We start from the raw sequence: 22,846 nt of genomic DNA on the forward strand, positions 1-22,846 counted from the left end.
TAATCTCAGTTGCATTCACTTCAGCGCAGCCGATCGCGCGGAATGTTGACCTACTTTGCCGTTTCCTGATCAGCTCCAAATAAGTCAACCCTCGTCCTTCTGTTACGAATATTAATTTGAGTAAATTGAAACCTGAAGACATTCACAGCTGCCAAAATCGAAAGTAAGAAAATCAGAAATATGTGATTGTGGCTTTATATTAATTAAAAACGCCCCTTCACTCATCCGCCTCCGTGGCCTAATGGATAAGGCATCGGCCTCCTAAACGCCGGATCGGTTAAACTGTGTGCTAGCCGGGGATTGCGGGTTCGAGTCCCGTCGGAGGTGTTTTTTTTATCTTTATTTTTTTGTTATTTAATCATTTTTTTCGTGTTGCCTCCTTCAGTGGCCTGAGAGACATGTATTGAAATAGTTTACGACTCCCGGAAAGACGAATATGGCAATTTTCTACTTTAGGTATAAAATACTTGATTGAAATGTTTTTTTCTCACAGAAACAGATACTCATTCTGCTCATCTTGTCTTTCTTTGTTTAAATAATAATAATAATAATAAGAACATTTATATAGCGCTAAATCAAAAACTTTCGTTAAAAAAAAGGCTTGCTCTAAGCGCTTGACATCTAAACTAAAACGTCATTCACACTCTTTACAATGATGTACAAGAACTTCATGTCACACTCTTTCATTCAGTATAGCACCATTCACACAGTTGTTATTCTGTACAAGACAATAAGTTAGTCTAACATTTAGAATGTTCATAAGATGAAAACAAGAGAAAACCGTGCCAGACTGATTAAAAACACTGACTGCTTAGTGCTAACAAAGCATGAATCTTAATGATAACGTAATACATGTTTAACTGTTAAGACCATAAAAAAAACCTATATGCTAAAATAACTTCGAACTTTTAAGAACTTCTTATAAGATACACAGCACATCTAGATAAACACCAGAATGATAAAACAAAAGGCAACTCGTTAAAACTATTAAATGCATCAATGTCTAAAACACGAAAGACTCAAACTGATATAAGATACACAATTCTCTAGAATTGTTTATTAAAACTGAAACCGACCTGCTCAAAGTAAACCATACCCACCCCCTCCCTACCCACCCCCAACCCTCCTCCCACACTAAATACTAAAAAAAAAAGGAAGCACCCCCTCCAAAAAAGACACCAACAAAATCAAAAGCGATATATGCTGGGAGGCCGGTGGGGTTGGGCGGGTTAAAATTTGAACAGTTGCAGTATGTCAGTTGGTCCCAGTCCTCAGTGTCAGTCCGACTCATGGTTTTTTTTCTCCTGATGTGTTCCTGTTTTTGTTTGTGTTCCATTTTAACACCAACATTCATGTGTAGGATAATCAGTTCAAAGCATCACTGAAATACACGTATAATTATATTTTTTTCAATTTGCATTAGTTTTAGCTTTTTGAGTCACTTGAGAAAAAGTGACTCTATGTAATCGGTCAGTGTTAGTCTGTCCGGCCGGCCGTAGACACCACCTTAACGTTGGACTTTTCTCGGAAACTATCAAAGCGATCCGGCTCATATTTTGTTTAGTCGTGACCTCCAATGACCTCTACACTTTAACGATGGTTTCGTTGACCTTTGACCTTTTTCAAGGTCACAGGTCAGCGTCAAAGGAAAAATTAGACATTTTATATCTTTGACAAAGTTCATCGGATGTGATTGAAACTTTGTAGGATTATTCTTTACATCAAAGTATTTACATCTGTAGCCTTTTACGAACGTTATCAGAAAAACAAGGGAGATAACTAGCCTTTTCTGTTCGGCAACACACAACTTAACGTTGGGCTTTTCTCGGAAACTATAAAAGTGACCGGGCTCAAATTTTATGTGAACGTGACTCCCAGTGACCTCTACACTTTGACGTCTGCTTTGGTGACCTTTGACCTTTTTCAAGGTCACAGGTATGTCTTGAAGGAAAAATTGCCTCATATAATATTCAGAACTGCGAAAGTGACTCGATCGAGCGTTTGCTCTTCTTGTTAATTTGTTTTTATAGTTTAAGGTTCCTGATTCTCTCGGGCCTCAGTTCCTTGTTTGTATGTTTCGTAGATAATCCCGCAAGGAATAGCTGTGTGGACCTACGGCAGTACTAGAGAGCCTGATAAACGGAAGGTATTCGACGGACTCAAATTTAATCCAGGGCCGCAATGAGTGTGGCCGCCACTGAGACTGATACGGTCAGCGGTTCTTCACAACCCGAACCATAGACATAGACACAGAAAACTCTCTTATTTCAAACAAAAAACTGTACATGGGTGTCATGTGGAGAGGGTTGATTAAGTTACTGTAGTTCAGTCCATAGTTATGATTTGATTTTGCCGTAGCACTCTCAAGCGTATTCAAACTGACTCTCCTAGATCCCATAGTGTGTCACTGATTTGGAAAAAGTATATTGCAAACAGTACATAAGACGGAGCGGAGACTAGAGACTGAGAGAGAGAGAGAGTCTGAGAGAGAGGGAGAGAGAGAGAGAGAGAGAGAGAGAGAGAGAGAGAGAGAGAGAGAGAGAGTTTGTTTGTTTGTTTGTTTGCTTAACGCCAGTCCACCACGAAGGGTGATATCAGGGCGGTGTTGCTTTGACAGTTTAACGTGCGCCACACACAAGACACTGAGAGAGAGACCGAATGAGAGACCCGAGAGAGAGATGAGAGAGAGAGGCCGGTGTGAATTTGATCGGCAAAGGCAGGAATGTCTGATATATCAGGGGCAGATCATCCAGGGGGGGGGGGGGGTCCGGGGTTTCCGGAACACCCCCCCCCCCCTCCTAGCCTAAAATGTTTTAAAAAAGACAGAAAGAAATGAATGAAAATAAAGATAAACCCAAGCTCAGATTGCCGGCACCAGATTGCTCCATTTTCCTTGATTTTTATCATAATTTTCCGGGGTGGGTGGGTGGGGGGGGGGGGTATGCCCCCGGAACCCCCTACGAGCCGGCTGGGTAATTTGTTGGCTCAGGTTGTACCAGATCCGAGTCGGTCAATTGTCCTTGTTTTGATCCATATTTGGCTTCTTAAATTTACTTTCTGGAAGGTGTATTAGGGGAAGTTTCTTGGCTCAGATTGCACCAGATTCAGTGCTCCATTTTCCTTGTTTTTATCAACATTTTCAAGGGGGGGGGGGGGGGGGGCATGCTCCCGGACCCCCCTAAGACTGCGGACTGACGTTTGAACGCTTCGCGGCCTCAACTAAATGCTTCGCGTCGTCGAATTGTCCCTAAAAGAAATTTGGACCCCCCCCCTCCCCTTAAAAATGATGTGATCCGCCCCTGTTATATGAAAATCGACGGGATTAAAAGGCCGGATTAATACCTAAGAAAAATGCTCTTAGATCGCCGCTTCCCGGAAGTTATACCATAATTATGATTCTGCGTTGCAAATCAGTGAGGCGCCGACTGTCGCTTCAGTCACTTTGACTCTTGACTTGACCATATAGGTCCCTGACTTGACTGAGCAAGTCTTTTGAAAGTTAAAGACAAACGACACCGATTTAAAAAACAAACAAAAAACCAGACTCAGTCGTAGCCTCAAGGGTAGCATGTTGTGGCACAGACTGTGACACAAACACACACACACAGACGCACCAACCCACAGACACTGACACACACACACACACTGAAACACACACACAAACTGACACACAGACTCGGAAGCGTCCCATAGTGACATGTGTTCAGCGAATCTGCAGGTATTGTCATTCTGCCTGAATAATAAAATAAAATTGATTTGCTTTATCTTTGTCGTGAAGAATTTTGACAGCTGTCAGTGTTTTAGGCAGGTTACAGTTTATTGTAATCATTTATTCAAATGAAAAATTGATGTGGAACAACAGCCTGTATACGCGCGCGCGATCAGCCTTGAACCTTCACTTGAAGAGTTGGTGCCCGGTTCCACTTTGCCCCACTTTCGAAGTGTTTACAGTGTGCGGTGCGGGTCTATTTTTGGATGACACAGAAAATGCATTGGCAACATCAAAAGTTCTGCAATATTCAAGGTAACAAGAACGTAGACGTTCGTGCACATGCGTGTAAAATGCGTAACTCTGAAAAGTGTAGGAACCTTTCTCTGTTTTTATCGGAACAATTTCCTTTGCTTTGTTTTCACAGATTTGCCCTCTGACCTCACCCTCGGAACTTGCACGCAAGCGCACTGGCTCTCCCACGTGCCGTAATCAACCAATCGAACGAGACAGATGGCTGACGCCGCCAAGCTCGTATGTTAGAGACGAGAGATCGGGTGGAAGTTTACCTTACTCTGCAATTATTTATTTCAGTTTCGTTCAAAGGAAAGAAAATGTGGTGCACATATGCACTTGGTTTGATAAGCGAGTGACACACTCACTATAAATTGTAAAATTTGATCATGCCCCATTTACTGTAAAAGTCGAGCACTGAAAGTGATCGGACGCCATTTTGGTGACGGAATTTTAAAACCAATATTCTGAGAAGAAAACAGAGGCATTTGCAGACCGATCGCCTGTGACTTTGCCTTCAGTTCATCGACAGGACGTTTTGGCTTCAACTGGACGCTATTTCTAGACCTGATGGCTAACTCTAACACGACACTGGCCAGCCTTTGGGTCGACGATGGTAAGGAACGATTCTCCTTTTCAGTTTTTGGATTGATAAATTCCAACTTGAGATCTTTTGATTGAAGGCTTTGACACGTGTTGATGAGATGCTGTTTTTTAATTGAAATCATCACCAGAAACTTGAGGAGCCTATACTTTCATAATGTGAATTTGACAACGTCTGTGCCGGAAAGTATGGGCGAGTTTGGTACGGGGGTGTGTGTTTTTTTTGGATGTCACGGTTGATCAACAACAGAACGCTCCAGTTTGAACATAGCTCAGTAAAACAAAAAGTTCAACCAACCCGAAAAGTTGTTGTCACTGATCAGTAACCCCACATCTAACGTTTGAATGTAATCACGTTTTCATAATGATCAGGATGTGAAGAAATGAACTGAGCTATTGCTGAAAATTACTGTTGTGTTGTGGGGGACAGATGGCATTGGCAATGCAATGTGATGTGAATCAATCCAATCACAAATGACTGAAGTTACTGAAGATTCGTTATCTCTAGTCTGGAGTACTGGTATAGGAAAATCTTGTGAACACTTTATAGAAAAAGTATTTAAAAGGTACATGTATTTTTGGGTATAAGACTATAACATAACTGATCAAGCTTGCTCAGGTCTAAAAATCTTTCCTGGAACTGGACCCTGAGCCCAAAAAAGAAAAAAATGAAAATCTTGCATGTGTAAATCTGCTGGGGATTAGCCGTTTTGCAGGGGTGTGTGTGTGTGTTTCTTTTTATTCCTCTTTGCAAAGCGTTTGCTCAGCTTAGAGACAATGACTGGAATTTACTTGCACGAAAACAGAATGTTGAAGAACGCGCTCTGGTGAGCGATCATGGTGTGCATCATCTGATCTAGTGTAATGGCTTCCCGTATTGTACAGAATATGGTACAGATTCTATGCAGTGTCGGCGGCCCCCAGATAATCATAGATAGACTCTTCTTCTTCTTCTTCTTCGTACGACGATAGATAGACTCAACTTTGACCAAAAGCCTGGACAGACCTGAGATTGTTATATGAAGTCTTATATCGCGCGCATATCTCCAGACTCGGACTCAAGGCGCAGGGATCTATTTATGCCGTGTGAGATGGAATTTTGCACACAATACATCACGCATTCACATCGACCAGCAGATCGCAGCCATTTCGGCGCATATCCTACTTTTCACGGCCTATTATTCCAAGTCACACGGGTATTTTGGTGGATATTTTTTATCTATGCCTATACAATTTTGCCAGGAAAGACCCTTTTGTCAATCGTGGTATTTTTAACGTGCACACCCCAATGTAGTGTACACGAAGGGACCTCGGTTTTTCGTCTCATCCGAAAGACTAGCACTTGAACCCACCACCTAGGTTAGGAAAGGGGGGAGAAAATTCCTAACGCCCTGACCCAGGGTCGAACTCGCTTCCGAGCACAAGTGCGTTACCACTCGGCCACCCAGTCCAGTAGATTGTGAGCCGAACACAAGTTTTCATAAGAAGGAGTGTGCCTTTAAATTTAAATCTAGTCATCCTTATCTTACACATTGTACTCAGTACAATATCAGAATGTGCCAGCCTTGCTCAGTTGCTCAGAATAATGCGCCACAAGATGTAGAACCGTAATAAGTCGGTCACTATGGATTTTGGTGAATGGTTAAAATTACTTAGTCGGAAGAGTCGGTTCCGGGGTCAGTTCCGGAGCCCCCAGGCTCGTGAACCGGCAGTCACCAGTATTTAACAAAATAGACATTCCTATTTTTCCCTTCACCAGACATGTTGTCACCATAGCTCAGTCGATAGCAAATTGTGATAGCGTTCATGAGGTCACCGGTTCAAGCCTAGTGGTTTATTTTTTTTTTTTTTAGACAAGTCTTTTTACTTATTTACCCCCCCTCTTAACTTTCCTTTCTTTTATTTTGCTCTATTCTTCTTTATTCCAAAGCATTTCGTTGATCAAACTGAGATTGCAACAAAAAAGCTCATGATCGAGTCAGTGACTAATTCGGCATTGATCACTGAATTCGTCCGCGAACCAAGCAACGTGAATCACTGGTCCCGAGGCTAGAAGCAGCATTAGTTAACTAAATGTGGTACATAAATAATAAACATGGGAAAAAACCACAAAAAAACAAACATGTTTAATGTATACTATAGCAAATTATAAATCTGCTTGAGTGCTTTGCATCGAGATGCTTCGCATCGAAATACTTCGACAGATTCTCTGACACCTGCAAACGAACCGCATCTCTCGCTACGGTTAGTCGCTCATCAGTGACCGCGCTGTTGCCGAAATACACATCTTTCTGAGTCTAAAAGTGATCATTATTAAGCTTTCTCCACAGTTCTCTGAATTAAACAGCGATTAGAAACTCATACACAAACACAAAATCATGATTTACAGGGTGAGCAGCCATATAACTTATAAGTGCCGGTTCCTGAGCTCGGGGGCTCAAGAACCGACTCGCCGGTGCTTGAGCCCCCAGGCTTGAACCGACTCGGACCTCAAGCCACGGCGATAGTTTTATAATGCATTTCTACAATTGCCAACCACAGAAAATGAGAAACGCACCTAACAGCTTGGCTTGAACAGCAGATGTAGAAATTCCATGTGGGTTTATTTCACATCGATTCATGGGTGTTTTGAGTTTTCTTGCAGTGAAATATAATCAATTAACAGAATGATCACTGATCGAGTTGTGTGTGCAATAATTGTTTCAGGTCAAGGGAGTCCTATCAAGCTATCAGCACCAAGCACACCTTCTAAGGTGACAACAAGTGGTGTGGAACTGAGAGACGACATTGTCAAATACTACAAAGATAATGGACTTGACTCCTTTGCTAAAGAGGTATTTATGAATATGAATCATATGATGTCTTTGTTAATCGTATCAATTATTAGTCTCTGAACTTGACCAGCATTCTCTGCAAAATGGATTTAACAGATCTAGCTTTCAGTTTCACTGTGTGGTTTTCATTTTCAAGACGGGGAATGGTTGGGCAATATTCAGGTACGTTTATTTGTGGAAATTCTGCGCAAGACAGGAGAATTAACCTGTTTTCTCGTGCATTATCAATATCATGTCATGAATTCCTAATTGTCCCGATGTTAGATTGTTTCAAGATTCACCAGCTGTGTTTACTTTTCACTTTCATCACATTGGCTCTTCTTGTTCTTCTCTGTTCCTGAGCTCGGTCGTTGGCATGGTCACCTTGTTGTGAGAATACCTTGTCAGTGTCATGAGGGCAACATGATGCCGTCTTTAAAGGTGTGCATACTGTGTGTATCCAAGTCAGTGTTTCCAAGTCTCTAGACTTTAATCGGAAACTTTATCAACGACGGGTGCATCAGACTTTGTGCATGCATTTTGCACGCTCTGGTGGTTCAAATATGGCCACTTAAAGTTGAAAGAGTTTATACTCAACATTGGTTCTGGGAAATGGGGGGATGTTATTGTTAGATTTTATCATGCCCCCTCAGGTGTTTCACTGCTGTCTGGCAGTGGCAGCCAGGTATTGGTGGGTTTGTACACTCCATGTACCTTGTGAATAGTGGATAGGCATGGGGACTGTCCAATGATACAAGCAGTTTTCTGATGCTTTTCCAGTTTTCAATTAGTTTGTGATACTGATAAAGTAGACACCTGATGCTTGCTTGATTGAATGATAGCTATAGCATGACTTGCTGTGCTTTTGAAAGGGTTTACATCCTGTTCTCAAATACACAGATCTATGGTCATGACCCCAATGTCATTGTCACTGGCAAGCATACCTTGGTTGTTTTCCTCCCACGTAATTGTTGTTTTCGAGCAGAGGCATGCTGGGGAATTGGGTGCTGTCTTTTGTTGTGCATGTTGAGACTGTGAGTCCGGGTGACAGCACTGACACATTTCATGTTGGTTTATTATTGTACAGTGTTGATCAAATCTTTTGGATGGGGGGGGGGGGGGGGGGGGGTTGGTGGGAATGCCAATGGATTTCCAGCTCATTAAGAGTGGAAGCCAATACACCAGGAGAATGGGATAGGCGAATGGGGGGGGGGGGGGGGGGGGGTACTGGCAGGCAGCAGGAAAAAGAAAAGGACAACAAGTGCCCTTGGAACTGGAAGTCTCATCTGCAGTTATAAATATGATTTGTTTTGATCAGAGCAATGGTTGGTTCGTCTACAAAGGCAGATGTTTGAAGAAAAAAAGGATGCTGATGAATTTTGTTTGCAGAAGCAGTTATTCTGGTTGATGTTTTCTTTCTCTTCACAGAATCATAGCTTGTCTTACTATCAATATGTATGGCACAGCATCAAGGATATTAGCTCAGCCTTTGCACATACTATAAAGTTCATTTAAAGTAGTGCATGGGTGGTCTCTCTCATATGTTTATATGTAAGATAAACTTGTTCAGTTGTTGTCTTCTTCTTGACAATGACAAACAGAAATGTACTGTCAGGGTTCTTTTTTGCTGCCATTACCAGTGATTAATTTATTATAAGAAAGAGTAGGTGAAAATGAAATGTAGTGAGTTGACTTTCAAGCCACTCTTGCTTGATCCCCACCCCTGCATGCAGACACACTATCACTAGTATCAGTAGACGGGCGCTGTGGCGGGGTGGTAAGACATCGGCCTCTTAATCGGAAGGTCGAGGGTTCGAATCCCGGCCGCGGCCGCCTGGTGGTTTAAGTGTGGAGGTTTTTCCGATCTCCCAGGTCAACTTATGTGCAGACCTGCTAGTGGCTTATCCCCCTTCGTGTGTACACGCAAGCACAAGACCAAGTGCGCACGGAAAAGATCCTGTAATCCATGTCAGAGTTCGGTGGGTTACAGAAACACGAACATACCCAGCATGCTTCCTCCGAAAGCGGCGTATGGCTGCCTTAATGGCGGGGTAAAAACGGTCATACACGTAAAATTCCACTCGTGTAAAAACACGAGTGTACGTGAGAGTTTCAGCCCACGAACGCAGAAGAAGAAGACTAGTATCAGTCTCAAAGTACAGCGAAACCCCCTTCCCTGACCCTGCTTTCTCAGCAATTCTGTTCATAACTTTCATAGAAAATACCTCCATTGTAAGACTCCCTCCTGTTCTCATATTTGGGACAGCCTCAACAGGGGAATACTAGTGAACACTTAAACAGTGGAACCCCCCTTTTAAGACCTCCAAAAATCTAAGAAAATTAGTTCTTAAAAAGGCGCGAGTCTTGAAAGGGAGGTACATATACTGGGGTTATGAACAGCAAATGTAAAATAGCAAGGTCTTGGAGGGAAGTCTTAAATTGGGGGGTTTCACTGGACTGAATTAGACAGCACCCTTGACACAGCATTTGTGTTGATTGGTACTGTATCCCCTTTTCCTTTTTAGTCCCCTTCTGCTCCCTCCCCCTACCCCCCCCCCCCCCACACACACACACCCCTCATATACACCATTGACCTGAGGAGGAGTGTGTTGTATAGTGTATGGATTATTGTGGCTCTTGGTTGGCTGGCTGCTAGTAGCCACCTGTTCCTCATTTTCATAAGAAAAGGGGGCATTGTAAAAAAAAAACCACACACACCTCAACCTCTGTATTTCTTCCTCTTTGCTGCCTGGTGAGTGTGAACGTGTTATTCACAGTCTCCTATTGTCAGCCAGTTTTCTGTTTCACTTTTATCAGAAAGATGTTATTAGCAGGAGTGGGTTAAGACTAAAAGTTGTGCAAGGGAAACTGGTGTTTCTTGACTTGTAGTTGTCCTGCTATTGGGCCACAGCAAAACTGACACCCTTTTCTGTTGGTGCTATGTATTCAAACATATAATCACATGCTTTGTTGTCCTTGGAAAGGTCAGTCTCTCTCTCTCTCTCTCTCCCTCCCTCCCTCCATCCATCCATCCATCCATCCCATCCGTTCCCTCACCTCATGCTCGATAAACTCCAGTATATACGCATGATTGTCTAGAATACGATAAGTACAGTCAGTGAAAAATAATAATACGACGAGAAATATTCTTAGACTACTTACATGCTTACATGATTACAGTCATTGTCAGTAAATATTGAAAGAAGCTTTTGTTTTTAAATATATTGGTAAACTTAATTAACGATGCGACGGACGCGTGTGAAGCATGTTTGAATCATGGATGTTCAAATGCTGCGTGGAGTACGCTCATTTTTCTGAAAATACACCAAGTTAGTTTGAGAATACTCCAAGTGCAAAACAGGGGTTCCCAGGTCTGCATTTGAGTTGTGAATTCACTGGTGTTTCTTGACTTGTCGTTGTCCTGCTTCTGGGCCAGCTATGCAACAGCAAAACTGACACTCTTTTCTGATGGTTCTATGTATTCAAACATAATCACATGCTTTGATGTCCTTGGAAATGTCTCTCTCTCTCTATCTTTTCTCTCTCTTTTTCTCTCTTTCCCCCTCTCTCCTTCTTTCTCTTTCCCCCTCTCCCATCCCATCCCCTTTCTGGTGCTCAATAACTCCTGGGCAGTAACCCCTTCAGAGATTTGAATCCTCTCTCTCTCTCCCCCCCTCTCTCTCTCTCTCTCTCTCTGAGTCTCTCTCTCTCATCCCACCCCCCTCTTCGTGCTCAATGAACTCCTGGGAGCAGTAAACCATTCCAGTTCTGAATCCTCTCTGCTCCCCTCCCCCCCCCCCCCCTCTCTCTCTCTCTATTACTCAGGGAAACCCTCTTACTCTTCTTTGTATCTAGGCCTCCCCATCCACCCACACATCATTTCTGACTCTCCTAGGTTGTTCACTTGTTTCAATTTCTGGTGAATTTTGCATGAGCCAGAAAGTTTCCCCATGGCCCTAGGCCTAGTACCAGTTTCAGCATCACAAAATGCAAGCTTGCGCTTTTCTGCAGCTGTTATCATTCAAACTTGAAAGTAAGTAAAAGGGACCGGTTGACCTCAGGTTTATGCCTGTTTCTGTACTTATCCACCATAATCTTGTTCATTTCACACCTGTCATGTATTCATGGTGGCTGTGACATTTCAAGTGTGTGCCATCCATGTCAGTTGTGCTTTTGTTGTCATGAACAAGCTGTTTCTGTCCCAGTGCGCTGTTGGAAGTTTAGAAGTTTTGCACTGATGCTGTTGATTCAGGGTTGTTGAGTGTTGTTAGCACAATGGAACACTGCTATCCACCCAGACCCACACCACCACCCCCTTTAGTTTTTAAGAACCTCAGTAAATTTACTTTGTTTTTGTGACTGTCACCTTTTCATGTAATTCAATTTAAGACCTGGTTTTGTATTTATTTTTAAATCAATAATCTGGATGTTTAAAAATTATGTGTCCCGCAGTGGGGCACTGCGGTTATGAAATTAAAAGCCCCTCCTGTTTTTGGAACCGCAGGAGCTTTCTAGTTTGCTGTTAGGTAGATTTTTGGTTCCTCTTTCCTGTCATGCTCTCTTTTTCTTCATGAATTCTTTTCTTTTTTGACTCACATGCGTAGCAAAAGTGAGTCTATGTACTCACCCGAGTCGTCCGTCCGTCCGTCCGGACGTCCGGACGTCCGTCCGTCCGTCCGTCCGTCCGTCCGGAAAACTTTAACGTTGGATATTTCTTGGACACTATTCAGTCTATCAGTACCAAATTTGGCAAGATGGTGTATGATGACAAGGCCCCAAAAAACATACATAGCATCTTGACCTTGCTTCAAGGTCAAGGTCGCAGGGGCCATAAATGTTGCCTAAAAAACAGCTATTTTTCCCATTTTCTCTGAAGTTTTTGAGATTGAATACCTCACCTATATATGATATATAGGGCAAAGTAAGCCCCATCTTTTGATACCAGTTTGGTTTACCTTGCTTCAAGGTCAAGGTCACAGGAGCCAGACCTGTTTACCTTTACGATTTTGGCGTAATTTATTACGATTTTCTGCAAAAAATACGCCATTCCGCTATCCGTGTCAAGACTACGATTTTCATAAATAAAAAAATAAAAAAATATATATATATATATTTTTTTTTAATCAATTCACATGTTTGGCATTGGTTTTTTGAATGGCAAAATGGGGTGAAAGAGCACAGGACTGACCAGAGATCATGTCTGTCTGATGAGATGCTGGAGAGCCTTATTCTAGTGGCCTACTACGAGCAAAAGAAAAAGAATCAGTGATGCATGTGCTTTTGATGTGATCTTCTTTGAAATTATGATGACTACAAAAACTGACTGATGTGTTTTGTTTGTGAATGATGGATTGCGTTTCGCAGACACAGTTGTCATATGCGTTGTAATTGGCGATGAATGCGGGATGATTACTATTTTTGTGCCAGGATTACTATTTTTGGGGCTGAGCATTACTCCAAAACACTTATGGGGGTAAACAGGTCCTTCAAAGTTGGATTGTATACATATTTTGAAGTGACCTTGACCCTGAACTATGGAAGATAACTGTTTCAAACTTAAAAATTATGTGGGGCACATGTTATGCTTTCATCATGAGACACATTTGGTCACATATGGTCAAGGTCACTTTGACCCTTATGAAATGTGACCAAAATAAGGTAGTGAACCACTAAAAGTGACCATATCTCATGGTAGAAAGAGCCTGATAAGCTCCATTGTACTTCCTATGTCTTGAATTAACAGCTTTGTGTTGCATGACCTTGGATGACCTTGACCTTGGGTCAAGGTCACATGTATTTTGGTAGGAAAAATGTGTAAAGCATGTGAGTCGTATGGGCTTTGCCCTTCTTGTTCTGCCTTCTTGCTCATTCACCTGTATTTTTTCCAAAAATCTCTTCTCTTGCCGCTTGTCTCGCGATTCATGTATAGTTTAATCTGTTAGTGTTCTGATGTAAGTCCAGCAGTAGATAGGTTAAGCCTATTTTAACATACTGGAAACTGGTAATCTTCCAGTAGGTATTAATTTAGTTTTACTAAAGCCTGCTGGGACACAAGTAATGGGTTAGTGCATTTGTAAACAGGAATCGCTTGACAAGTGGCCCCCTTCATCCCCCCCTTCCTCGTCCTGATATGGCTCTGCGTAGTCGGCTGGACGTTAAGCAACAAATAAACAAACAAACAAAAATTATGTGAGGGTTTACTGAAAGTATGGCCTCAACCATTTTCATCATGTACCTGTCAGTCACTGTGATGCTTGGAGAGCTGCCAACTATTATGCTTTCACTTTCAGTGTAGCAGGCTAAGTTATTAGAAAAATTGCTATGCTGTTACGCCAAGCTTAAAATTGCTATGCTCTCTCTTGCAAGTCCTGGTACTCCTTTCTGCTTCTCACTGGGTGTAGCGGTCCGACTTTGGGTCATACAACATTGTCTACGCTGAAAAGTGGCACTAATGACACTCTGTAATGTTCCTGCTTTCTACATAACTTTAAGATTTATTCTTGTGCGAATGTGCAAATTAATTTGAGACAATGCTACACTTAAACACCATTTGCCACGCTGAAAATTCACCAACCAATCTAAATTGTTACTCTTGAGGCTTCACAAGGGTTGACAGGCCTGTGCTTATGCAGCACTTTTTGCTGACCTGTTTCCTGTGTTGCATGGTATTGTACAATAAGTCTCAGTCTGCAGGCATTTTCTTGGAAACAGCGAGTGCATTCATGGTGAATGTTGCCATTTGGATCACTGGTTGAGTACCCACTTGAATTACACCATTAAAGTAGACTGTAAAGATCTTCAAGGGCGTTTGCTTACAAGGTATAATGCTTTGGCCCAGTTTCTATTAAGATAGAGTGACTTTGTTAAGTGACCTATTTCTAGTAATGCAACACAGGTTTCAGGTGTGATCTTTCGGGTTTCCCCACCCACTCCTCCCAGTTTCGCTTTCTAACAGTTTAAAAAATCAGGCTAGGTAAATATTTTGTTCTCTCTCAGGGTTCCTGTGCTAGCTTGGTTTAGCGTTTACTGGTCACCATTTAAAGTAGAGAATAAAGGACATTTCTAAATAACATCGTCATTTACACCCTCGTGTTTTTGTCAGTATTTAAGGTCCTTTTTACAAGATAGTGAGTGAGTGACCTTGTGATTCAAAGTTGATTTTCACCTCAAAGAAAAGACGAGCTATACATGTATGTGTCGCTTTTACAGGAGGAAATGATCATACTATAAATTAATAAGAACCAAAAGGCAGATGAATAAAAAACAAAACAAAACCACAGTACAGCAATTGAAGATGAAATGCAAAATAAATTTCTTTGTGTGCTGTTTTCATTTTATAATTGAATATGAGAGAAAATGTAGTACAAATTTAAACAAAACCAAAAACATGTAATAATTGTTATCTGGTGACATTGTGCCCTTATGTAATTCACATTTTTTGCGACATGTACATGTTTTTTTCTAGTTCTTTGTGTTGTACAGTTTTTGTTTTTTTAAGCCTTCATTTCACCATGTCTTTCATAGCTTCTTTTAGTGTGTTCCAGCTGCACACTTGTAGAGATCTATACCATATGAACCTCAGATTTTTAGTGAATGTAAAAAATCAACACTTCTAAAAGTTGGGTAAACAAAATCAATTAAAGATATATCATGCGAGAATCAAACTTCAGGTACAGGTTATACTTAGAGATCTGATCTGGTGCATGAATACGCAGAATGTTTTCATGGTTTTGGAGAGCTCTGCTGCTGGTTCTTCCTGAGCTGGAAAGGTGGTGTACCTGGGTGTACTCACCCTTATGACCTGTCAGTGTCAGGTCAACAGCAGTGAGGCATTGTTAAAGACTAGAAGGGACAAGGAGCCTGTGCCTGTGGCAGGTGTCTTTTGTTAGTCGCTGTCCTTAGCAGGGTGGATGACAGGTGGCTGATGGAGTTTAGACTTCTGAGAGGCAGTGTGTATGACTCGTGGATTGGTGGGAACAGGATTATTTTGAATCATGAGGGTTGTATGCGGTGTGTTGAATTTTTAATGAATTGGCTGATACTTTAGATTTCTGAGAGGCAGTGGTCTGGTGCGGTGTGTAATTCTGACTTTGACTGATGTTTTGTGGGTCGTTGTTAAAGGGATTATTTTGAATCATGAAGGATTCAAGCAGTGTCTTAAATTTTGGATGAAGTGGGTCTGGTGCAGTCAGAATGCTTTTAATACTGTATCCTGGATCTTAGGATAATGGATTGAATATATTGTAATGATGACGGATTTGTGAAGTGCGTTGAACTTTTGATTGAGATCTGACCGAGACTCCTGTTTCCTGGATCAGCTGATACAGTGATAGAGGATGTTGTGAGTTACGATTTAGCCTGTTGTTTATGGTTACTTAGTAGTGCACAACTTTCTGCAGTAAGTGTGGGCTGTGATGATCATTTTATTTGAAAAATCGAAAGGTGTGTGTTATAATAACTTTGTCAGGGATTTATAGTTCCCAATCCCATCTGGAAATGTGGAATTATAAATTTAGAAAATGTTTCTGGATTTTGAGGAAAAAAAGATAAGCGGAATAAAAATTCTGTTTATGTAGTGGCTGCAAATTCTATTAAAAAAAAATCACTAATAATAATTAATATGCTCTAATTTTGGGAGGCATTGGCGCTACTCTATGACCCAGAAGTGGACCTGGTGGTCCCCTGAATACCGGCTTTTTGTTCTTCCCGATTTTCTATTTTCCCAACTTTCATCACAACTTGGCTGTTTTGGATGAAAAGGAAATGAATTGTGATTATTTGGTGTGAAAAACATAATGGTTTAGTTGCTCAGACTCAGATGTATTGTAGGAATATGTGCTTCCAGTTCAGCACAGTTTCAAATGCTGGGGGCGGAGAAGTGGCAATGCTGGCTCATCTTCACGTTGCTTGTTTGGTCTTTTGTCTTTGGGTACAGTGGAACCCCCCTTGAAGACTTAAACAAATCTGAGAAAATGAAGTCTTAAAAAGGAGAGTCTTAAAATAGGGTTAAATTTACAGACGTTATGAACAGACAATCTGAAAAACCCAGGTCTTAAAAAGGGGGAAGGCTTAAATGGGCGGGGAAGGGGGGGGGGTCTTAAAAGGGGGCTCCACAGTATTATTTTGTGTAAAGTCTGCTTGTTTCTTTAGCAAGTTTGTTCAACCCACCTAGTTGTGATGAAATATTGTAATTTTTACTTCAAAATAAAATTCTGAGTTGCTTAATTAATGAACCTGGCTCGTGTGTGGGTTTTCAGCGTGGCCCAGTGTGTGCTACGATACCTGTTGTGCTTCGTGCCTTTATGGCTCAGGAGAAATTGATTTTGTGGCTCCACATACCTGACAAGCTGAGAAAAAGCCCGCCCCGTTCACCTGCTGTGGTGGTATTAATATGGTGTTAGACTAGAGCTAGCCTGAACAAACAACCACTCAAGCGTGAACATTTCCCTTTCATTAGGCTCCACTGGCTTGCTGCATTTGCTTTCTTTCAGTTGGCTAGGATTGTTGGAGGAACCAGTGGGACAGGAGGGAAAAGGGAGGGGAATAGGGATGGATGATAATCAATAACTGTTTGTTTCTGTGTTTGGGTCTTGTCCTGCAAACTGTTACTCATTTCAAGTGTTTGAGCACATGTATAAACAATTATGGGCATACTCGAGATAAAACCCCGTGCCAGTGAAAAAAGAGTTGACATTTTGAGATTCATTCCGAGTGATGACGAAGCTCATATGGAGCTAATTTTGGATATATATATGTATAGGTTACAACACGAGTGGTTTTTTATATGGCTTGTATTTCAGTCAAGACCCAGCGGATGAATATCATCGGGAGACACGAGCCTTTGGCGAGTGGCTCTCGATTGATATTCCCGCTGGGTCTTGACTGAAATACAAGCCATATAAAAAACCACGAGTGTTGTAATCTGTATATCCCATTCTACCATCAAACACAAAGTGTAGACTACTAGCGGCACTTTTGCGATCTGTGGAGTGTGAAACAGTGTTTTCAGCGAGACATGGCCTTTTTGCAACCTTAAACTAAGTGACCGTCGCTGAAAAAATAAAACGAATGAGTGCATCTATAAGTACGCGGTAACACTACTTTCAGACCGTTTAAAAGCGTTAAGTAAAGGTTCATAAGTTGCAAGAAAGTAATGAAGTCGTATAGAAATCCATTTAGTTGAAGCGCACAATTCTTTTGCGTTTCAGGTCGGCGGAACGGGGAAACCGGTTTGGCCCCCATTTGGCTTACTCGACTCGATTCAGAATCGATTCCACGTTGTTTTTTTCGAACGCATTATTATACAATTAGTCTTATTGACAGAGAAGCAAATTTTAGGGAACACATATGTAGATTTAACCATTTGCTCCCTATTTGAAATGTATCTACATGATAAACTGTTTTGCGAGTGTGTTTGCATGAACCTAAACTGGTATTGATGCGATGAAAACAGGACCCAAGTCTGTCACCGCCGCTTGATTGCATTTTGAAAGAATATGACTGGATTACGGAAAAATACACACATGTTAAGTTCTTAGATACCTTCATCGCCAATGTGGACTTACTGCAGAGCCAGGCAAAAGAGTAGACTTGCTCGCAAAACACGTGAAACAGCTGATGATAGCGAAGCCCAACCGTGCCAGGTAAGGACGGTCTGACAGATTCTCAAAAGTCGTCTGCTAACGAAGCAAGGGGAGGGTACTCGTGTTTTTGTTTTGGTTCGCTAGCATCTGGTTATCTTGTAAGTTGAATGTTCGTTTTTTCCCACCTGCATTGCTTTCATAATGAAAGAAACGTTTGCTTATTGCATCTCATACATCAGATCAGTTCTGAGATTCATTTTTGCGTGCAACTGATATGGTTTTCTGAGCCGTGCAATACGATTTTGGAACTTCATACAAATGTGTCACATTGTTCGGCGCGAGGTCAAAGGTCGGGAGCAAAGTAGTTCTTCGCCCAAATCGGAATCTGCACTATCATATATTTTTTTGAGTCCATGATGTATTTATTGAGCTATAAAAATACAACATATATACCCATACTGAAGTAACAGAGACAAAGAAGGGAGGTCATGGGATATATATATATATATATATGAGATATTTCTCAATTCAGAATTATTCCAACAAGTTGATATTTGTATTTGGTTTCAAGAGTGGGAGGGTGCGTTACTTCATATTTTATTAATTTAGTGTCTGCATTTTATTGATAAGCAAGTATTAGTTCAAGTAAAGGTTTTGATTGGAGTGACTGGTGCCAACTTCGGTCTGTCCCTGTAATTGGAAAGTAAATAAGACTTGAGTGAAAATGCAGGTAGCAATTGAAAACCTCATGTGAGGTACAGAGCAGAGTTGTCAGGGTAATGGCTAGCTTGCTGATGATCGTTTGCAGTGGTATTTGCAGTTGCACTCTTGTGTAAATTAGGTTGGCTACTTCAGTACTTGTGCATGTCACATTTAATGATTGCGTTAGGCCAAAAAAAAAATTAGGTCTGTTTACGGTAACATAGGCCCAAAAAATAGGGTCGGTAGGTCGGGAATTTTTTTTTTTCTCTCCAAAAAACCATATTTTTACGTTATTTTGCAAAAAAAAAAAATTTTTTTTTTTTCCCCCCCAAATGCCACAAAAAAATCTAGGGTCGCGCGAAAAAAATAGGGTCGGTCGGGTTACCGTAAACAGACTATTTTTTGGGGGGGGGGGGGGGGGGCCTTAAGATATTCTTGAGATCCCTGGAAGTGGAAGGGATAAGAATGCCTACACTACCACCATCACCTTCAAAACCAAGAACAACAAAAGTGAACATAGAAGTGGCAGAAATAGGGACTTAAATTATAAAGTTTGTTTGACATGCTCTTTTTCGTTTGATTGATTGATTAAAAAAACATGTTTTTTGGTCCATGCTACTGGGATTTATTGATTGATCATTTCCTGTATGTAGACTGTTTGACAGTTTATGTTTGGCCTAAAAAAAAAATAGGTGTGGTTACGGTAACCCGACCTACCCTATTTTTAGGGGCCGACCCTATAACTTTTTATTACATTTGTCAAAACAAAAAACCAAAAACACACAAGAAAACGAGTGCAGAAAACGCAATGAAAGCGAAAGCGCCCGAGTCGCACACTTATTTCCCTGTCAAGTAGGTTTAATTTGTACACATTAGAAAAAAAAGTTTAAAAAAAAAGTCATTGCCTACCTTCCTACCCTATGTTACTGTAACCACACCTATTTTTTTGTTTGGCCTTTAATAGATTGAAGGATTCATTGTTTGATTATTTTTTCTTTTTCTTTTTGTCTATGCAGGTGGGAATTATTGATGCCAACGGTGATCTGAAAGGATTTCAGGAGGCTTCTACATCTAAAACACGTCAGAGTGAGTGTGTATACATCATGTGTTTTTGCATGTCATTGTCTGGCTGCAGGGCGGGGATGTAGCTCAGTCGGTAGCGCGCTGGATTTGTATCCAGTTGGCCGCTGTCAGCGTGAGTTCGTCCCCACGTTCGGTGAGAGATTTATTTTTCAGAGTCAACTTTGTGTGTAGACTCTCCTCGGTGTCCGAACACCCCCGTGTGTACACGCAAGCACAAGACCAAGTGCGCACGAAAAAGATCCTGTAATCCATGTCAGAGTTCGGTGGGTTATAGAAACACGAAAATACCCAGCATGCTTCCTCCGAAAGCGGCGTATGGCTGCCTAAATGGCGGGGTAAAAACGGTCATACACGTAAAAGCCGTGGGAGTTTCAGCCCATGAACGGAAAAAAAAAATTGTCTGTGTGCTTGCACATGCGTGTGTCTTTAAGGTTTAATGAGACGAACCTGGAAAAAAGCTCATAAAAGATTTATTAAAATCAATCTTTTTTGGAACATGTTTATGTGTATTTTATTTCACTGGAAAAGTTAATCAGAGCACTGTTGATTCACAAGTTTTTAAGTTAACCCACTGTGAGTGAATCTCTGTGTTATCATGATGTCCTTGTCAGTGTACAAGTACTGTTCTTATCATAACTTATTGCTGCCACTTACAGGGTTCCTGTAAACAAAACAATTACTGATCTGGTTTACCTGTACATTTTATTTTGAAAAATACTTGTTGCAGAGACAGTACAGTACGTGGCAGTGCCGCTCTCTCAGACCCCACACAAAATGTCCCCCATCAAAGTTGAACACCCACATCTTCTTCCAAAAGCTGCACAGCATGTAAGTATTAGGTCACTTGTTGTTGCTATTGTCTTTTCAAGATTGTCATTTTGTCTTCAAGATGAAATTGTAAATAAATTGTATGCAGATGATGTAAATGAATGATAACTAAGACCCCCGCGGGTTAGGGGGAAGAATTTACCCGATGCTCCCCAGCATGTCGTAAGAGGCGACTAACGGATTCTGTTTCTCCTTTTACCCTTGTTAAGTGTTTCTTGTATAGAATATAGTCAATGTTTGTAAAGATTTTAGTCAAGCAGTATGTAAGAAATGTTAAGTCCTTTATACTGGAAACTTGCATTCTCCCAGTAAGGTCATATATTGTACTACGTTGCATGCCCCTGGAGCAATTTTTTTATTAGTGCTTTTGTGAACAAGAAACAATTAACAAGTGGCTCTATCCCATCCCCCCCCCTTTCCACGTCGCGATAATTATAATCTTGAACGGTTGAAAACGACGTTAAACACCAAATAAAGAAAGAAAGAATGATAACTAAGACCTGAGAAGATCTGAGAAACAGAGGGATGTAAGCTCTCCAAATGCATACAACATGTGCATCAAGAGTAAGTGAGAGTTGTGCGGAACCAATCTCCTGGCACCTAAAAGAATAACAAGCAATAAAATGAACACACGCCTCTCATCCTCTAAGTATGATCCTGGCACCTGGAAGAATAACAAGCAATAAAATGAACACACGTCTCTCATCCTCTAAGTATGATCCTGGCACCTAAAAGACTAACAAGCAATAAAATGAACACACGTCTCTCATCCTCTAAGTATGATCCTGGCACCTAAAAGAATAACAAGCAATAAAATGAACACTTGTCTCTCATCCTCTAAGTATGATCCTGGCACCTAAAAGAATAACAAGCAATAAAATGAACACACGTCTCTCATCCTCTAAGTATGATCCTGGCACCTAAAAGAATAACAAGCAATAAAATGAACACTTGTCTCTCATCCTCTAAGTATGATCCTGGCACATAAAAGAATAACAAGCAATAAAATGAACACACGTCTCTCATCCTCTAAGTATGATCCTGGCACCTAAAAGAATAACAAGCAATAACATGAACACACGTCTCTCAGCCTCTAAGTATGATCCTGGCACCTAAAAGAATAACAAGCAATAAAATGAACACACGCCTCTCATCCTCTAAGTATGAAATTACTAAGACCTGGGAAGAAATTCTTTTGAAGTTTAAACATTTGTAGGTGGATTGTGAAATGTTGTGAACTAGGTCGGTGCTTTTCACGTAACAGCGTCTCAAAGTATGAAATGATTAATATATTTATTTTTGAAGTTGGTTAAACATTTGTAGGTGGATTGTGAAATGTTGTGAACTAGGTCGGTGCTTTTCACGTAACAGCGTCTCAAAGTATGAAATGATTAATATATTTATTTTTGAAGTTGGTTAAACATTTCTAGGCGGATTGTGAAATGTTGTGAACTAGGTCGGTGCTTTTCAGGTAACGGCGTCTCCGTCTCCACGACATGCTGTGGTACAAATGGATTCCTCCCCGTGGTCTGCACGAAAACGAGGGGCAGATATGACCTTTGAGTCAGATTATTCAGATGGGTAGGGATATGCTGGATTATTAACATGACTGTGTGGATGCATGCGTGACTAGCGAGTGCTTAGTGTGAGAATAAATGAATAATGTGTTGGAAAGAGAGTGACACTGCTCAGATATGATATGTGCGCAATATCTTTTTAGAATGCTTGCTGATTTTAGTAAAAAAAAAATATAGGACATTCAGGCATGGGAATTGTCCGCCGAAAGGCAAATTTCCGCCGATTGTTTTTTTCGTTCTGCCGAAAAAATAAACGGGGGAAGGCAAAAATAGTTCTGAAAACTGAATTTAATATCATATTCTTACTCCGAATCACATTAGCATTGAGTCACCTGAGATGCTTATCACTGAAAAACGCTTACCCGGCTAAAGAATTTAAAGGGAAGCAACCCCATCACCAAAACGAAAGTGAAAGTAGCTTTGGTAATGGGCCAGTACACCGGGAGTTACCTCCCATACGGGTGTATGCCACGTCACTTCCTCTAGGAACACGTGCCTATTATCATACGTCTTTTTCACCTCGGAGAGGACGGTTCACTTTTTGACGCTCTGTGGCTGACCTTGTGTGTTTGAGTGACACCCGCCGGCCACGTTACCCAGCTTGTCTGCTCGCCTTGCCTACAGTTTGGTGAGCTCGTTCCCGTTTGTTGTTGG

General features: G+C 41.2%; 1 protein-coding gene and 1 non-coding gene across 2 annotated transcripts in view; both read left to right on the forward strand.

Annotated features, from left to right (window-relative positions):
- Positions 1-227: 227 nt before the first annotated feature.
- Positions 228-327, forward strand: Trnar-ccu (transfer RNA arginine (anticodon CCU)). The gene is made up of 2 exons: positions 228-264; positions 292-327. It is a non-coding gene; the product is annotated as a tRNA-Arg (tRNA).
- Positions 328-4,222: 3,895 nt separating this feature from the next.
- LOC138946278 (transcription factor Dp-1-like) overlaps positions 4,223-22,846 on the forward strand; it is a 36,989-nt gene continuing 18,365 nt past the window's right edge. The window contains exons 1-5 of the mRNA XM_070317821.1: positions 4,223-4,619; positions 7,313-7,440; positions 19,721-19,790; positions 20,515-20,615; positions 22,087-22,196. Of these exons, the coding sequence (XP_070173922.1) occupies positions 4,574-4,619; positions 7,313-7,440; positions 19,721-19,790; positions 20,515-20,615; positions 22,087-22,196 (455 nt within the window). The 5' untranslated portion in view covers positions 4,223-4,573. The remainder of the gene's footprint in view (positions 4,620-7,312; positions 7,441-19,720; positions 19,791-20,514; positions 20,616-22,086; positions 22,197-22,846) is intronic.

Source organism: Littorina saxatilis, linkage group LG13 (assembly GCF_037325665.1).
Source record: "Littorina saxatilis isolate snail1 linkage group LG13, US_GU_Lsax_2.0, whole genome shotgun sequence".
In the NCBI taxonomy this organism is placed as follows: Eukaryota; Metazoa; Mollusca; class Gastropoda; order Littorinimorpha; family Littorinidae; genus Littorina; species Littorina saxatilis.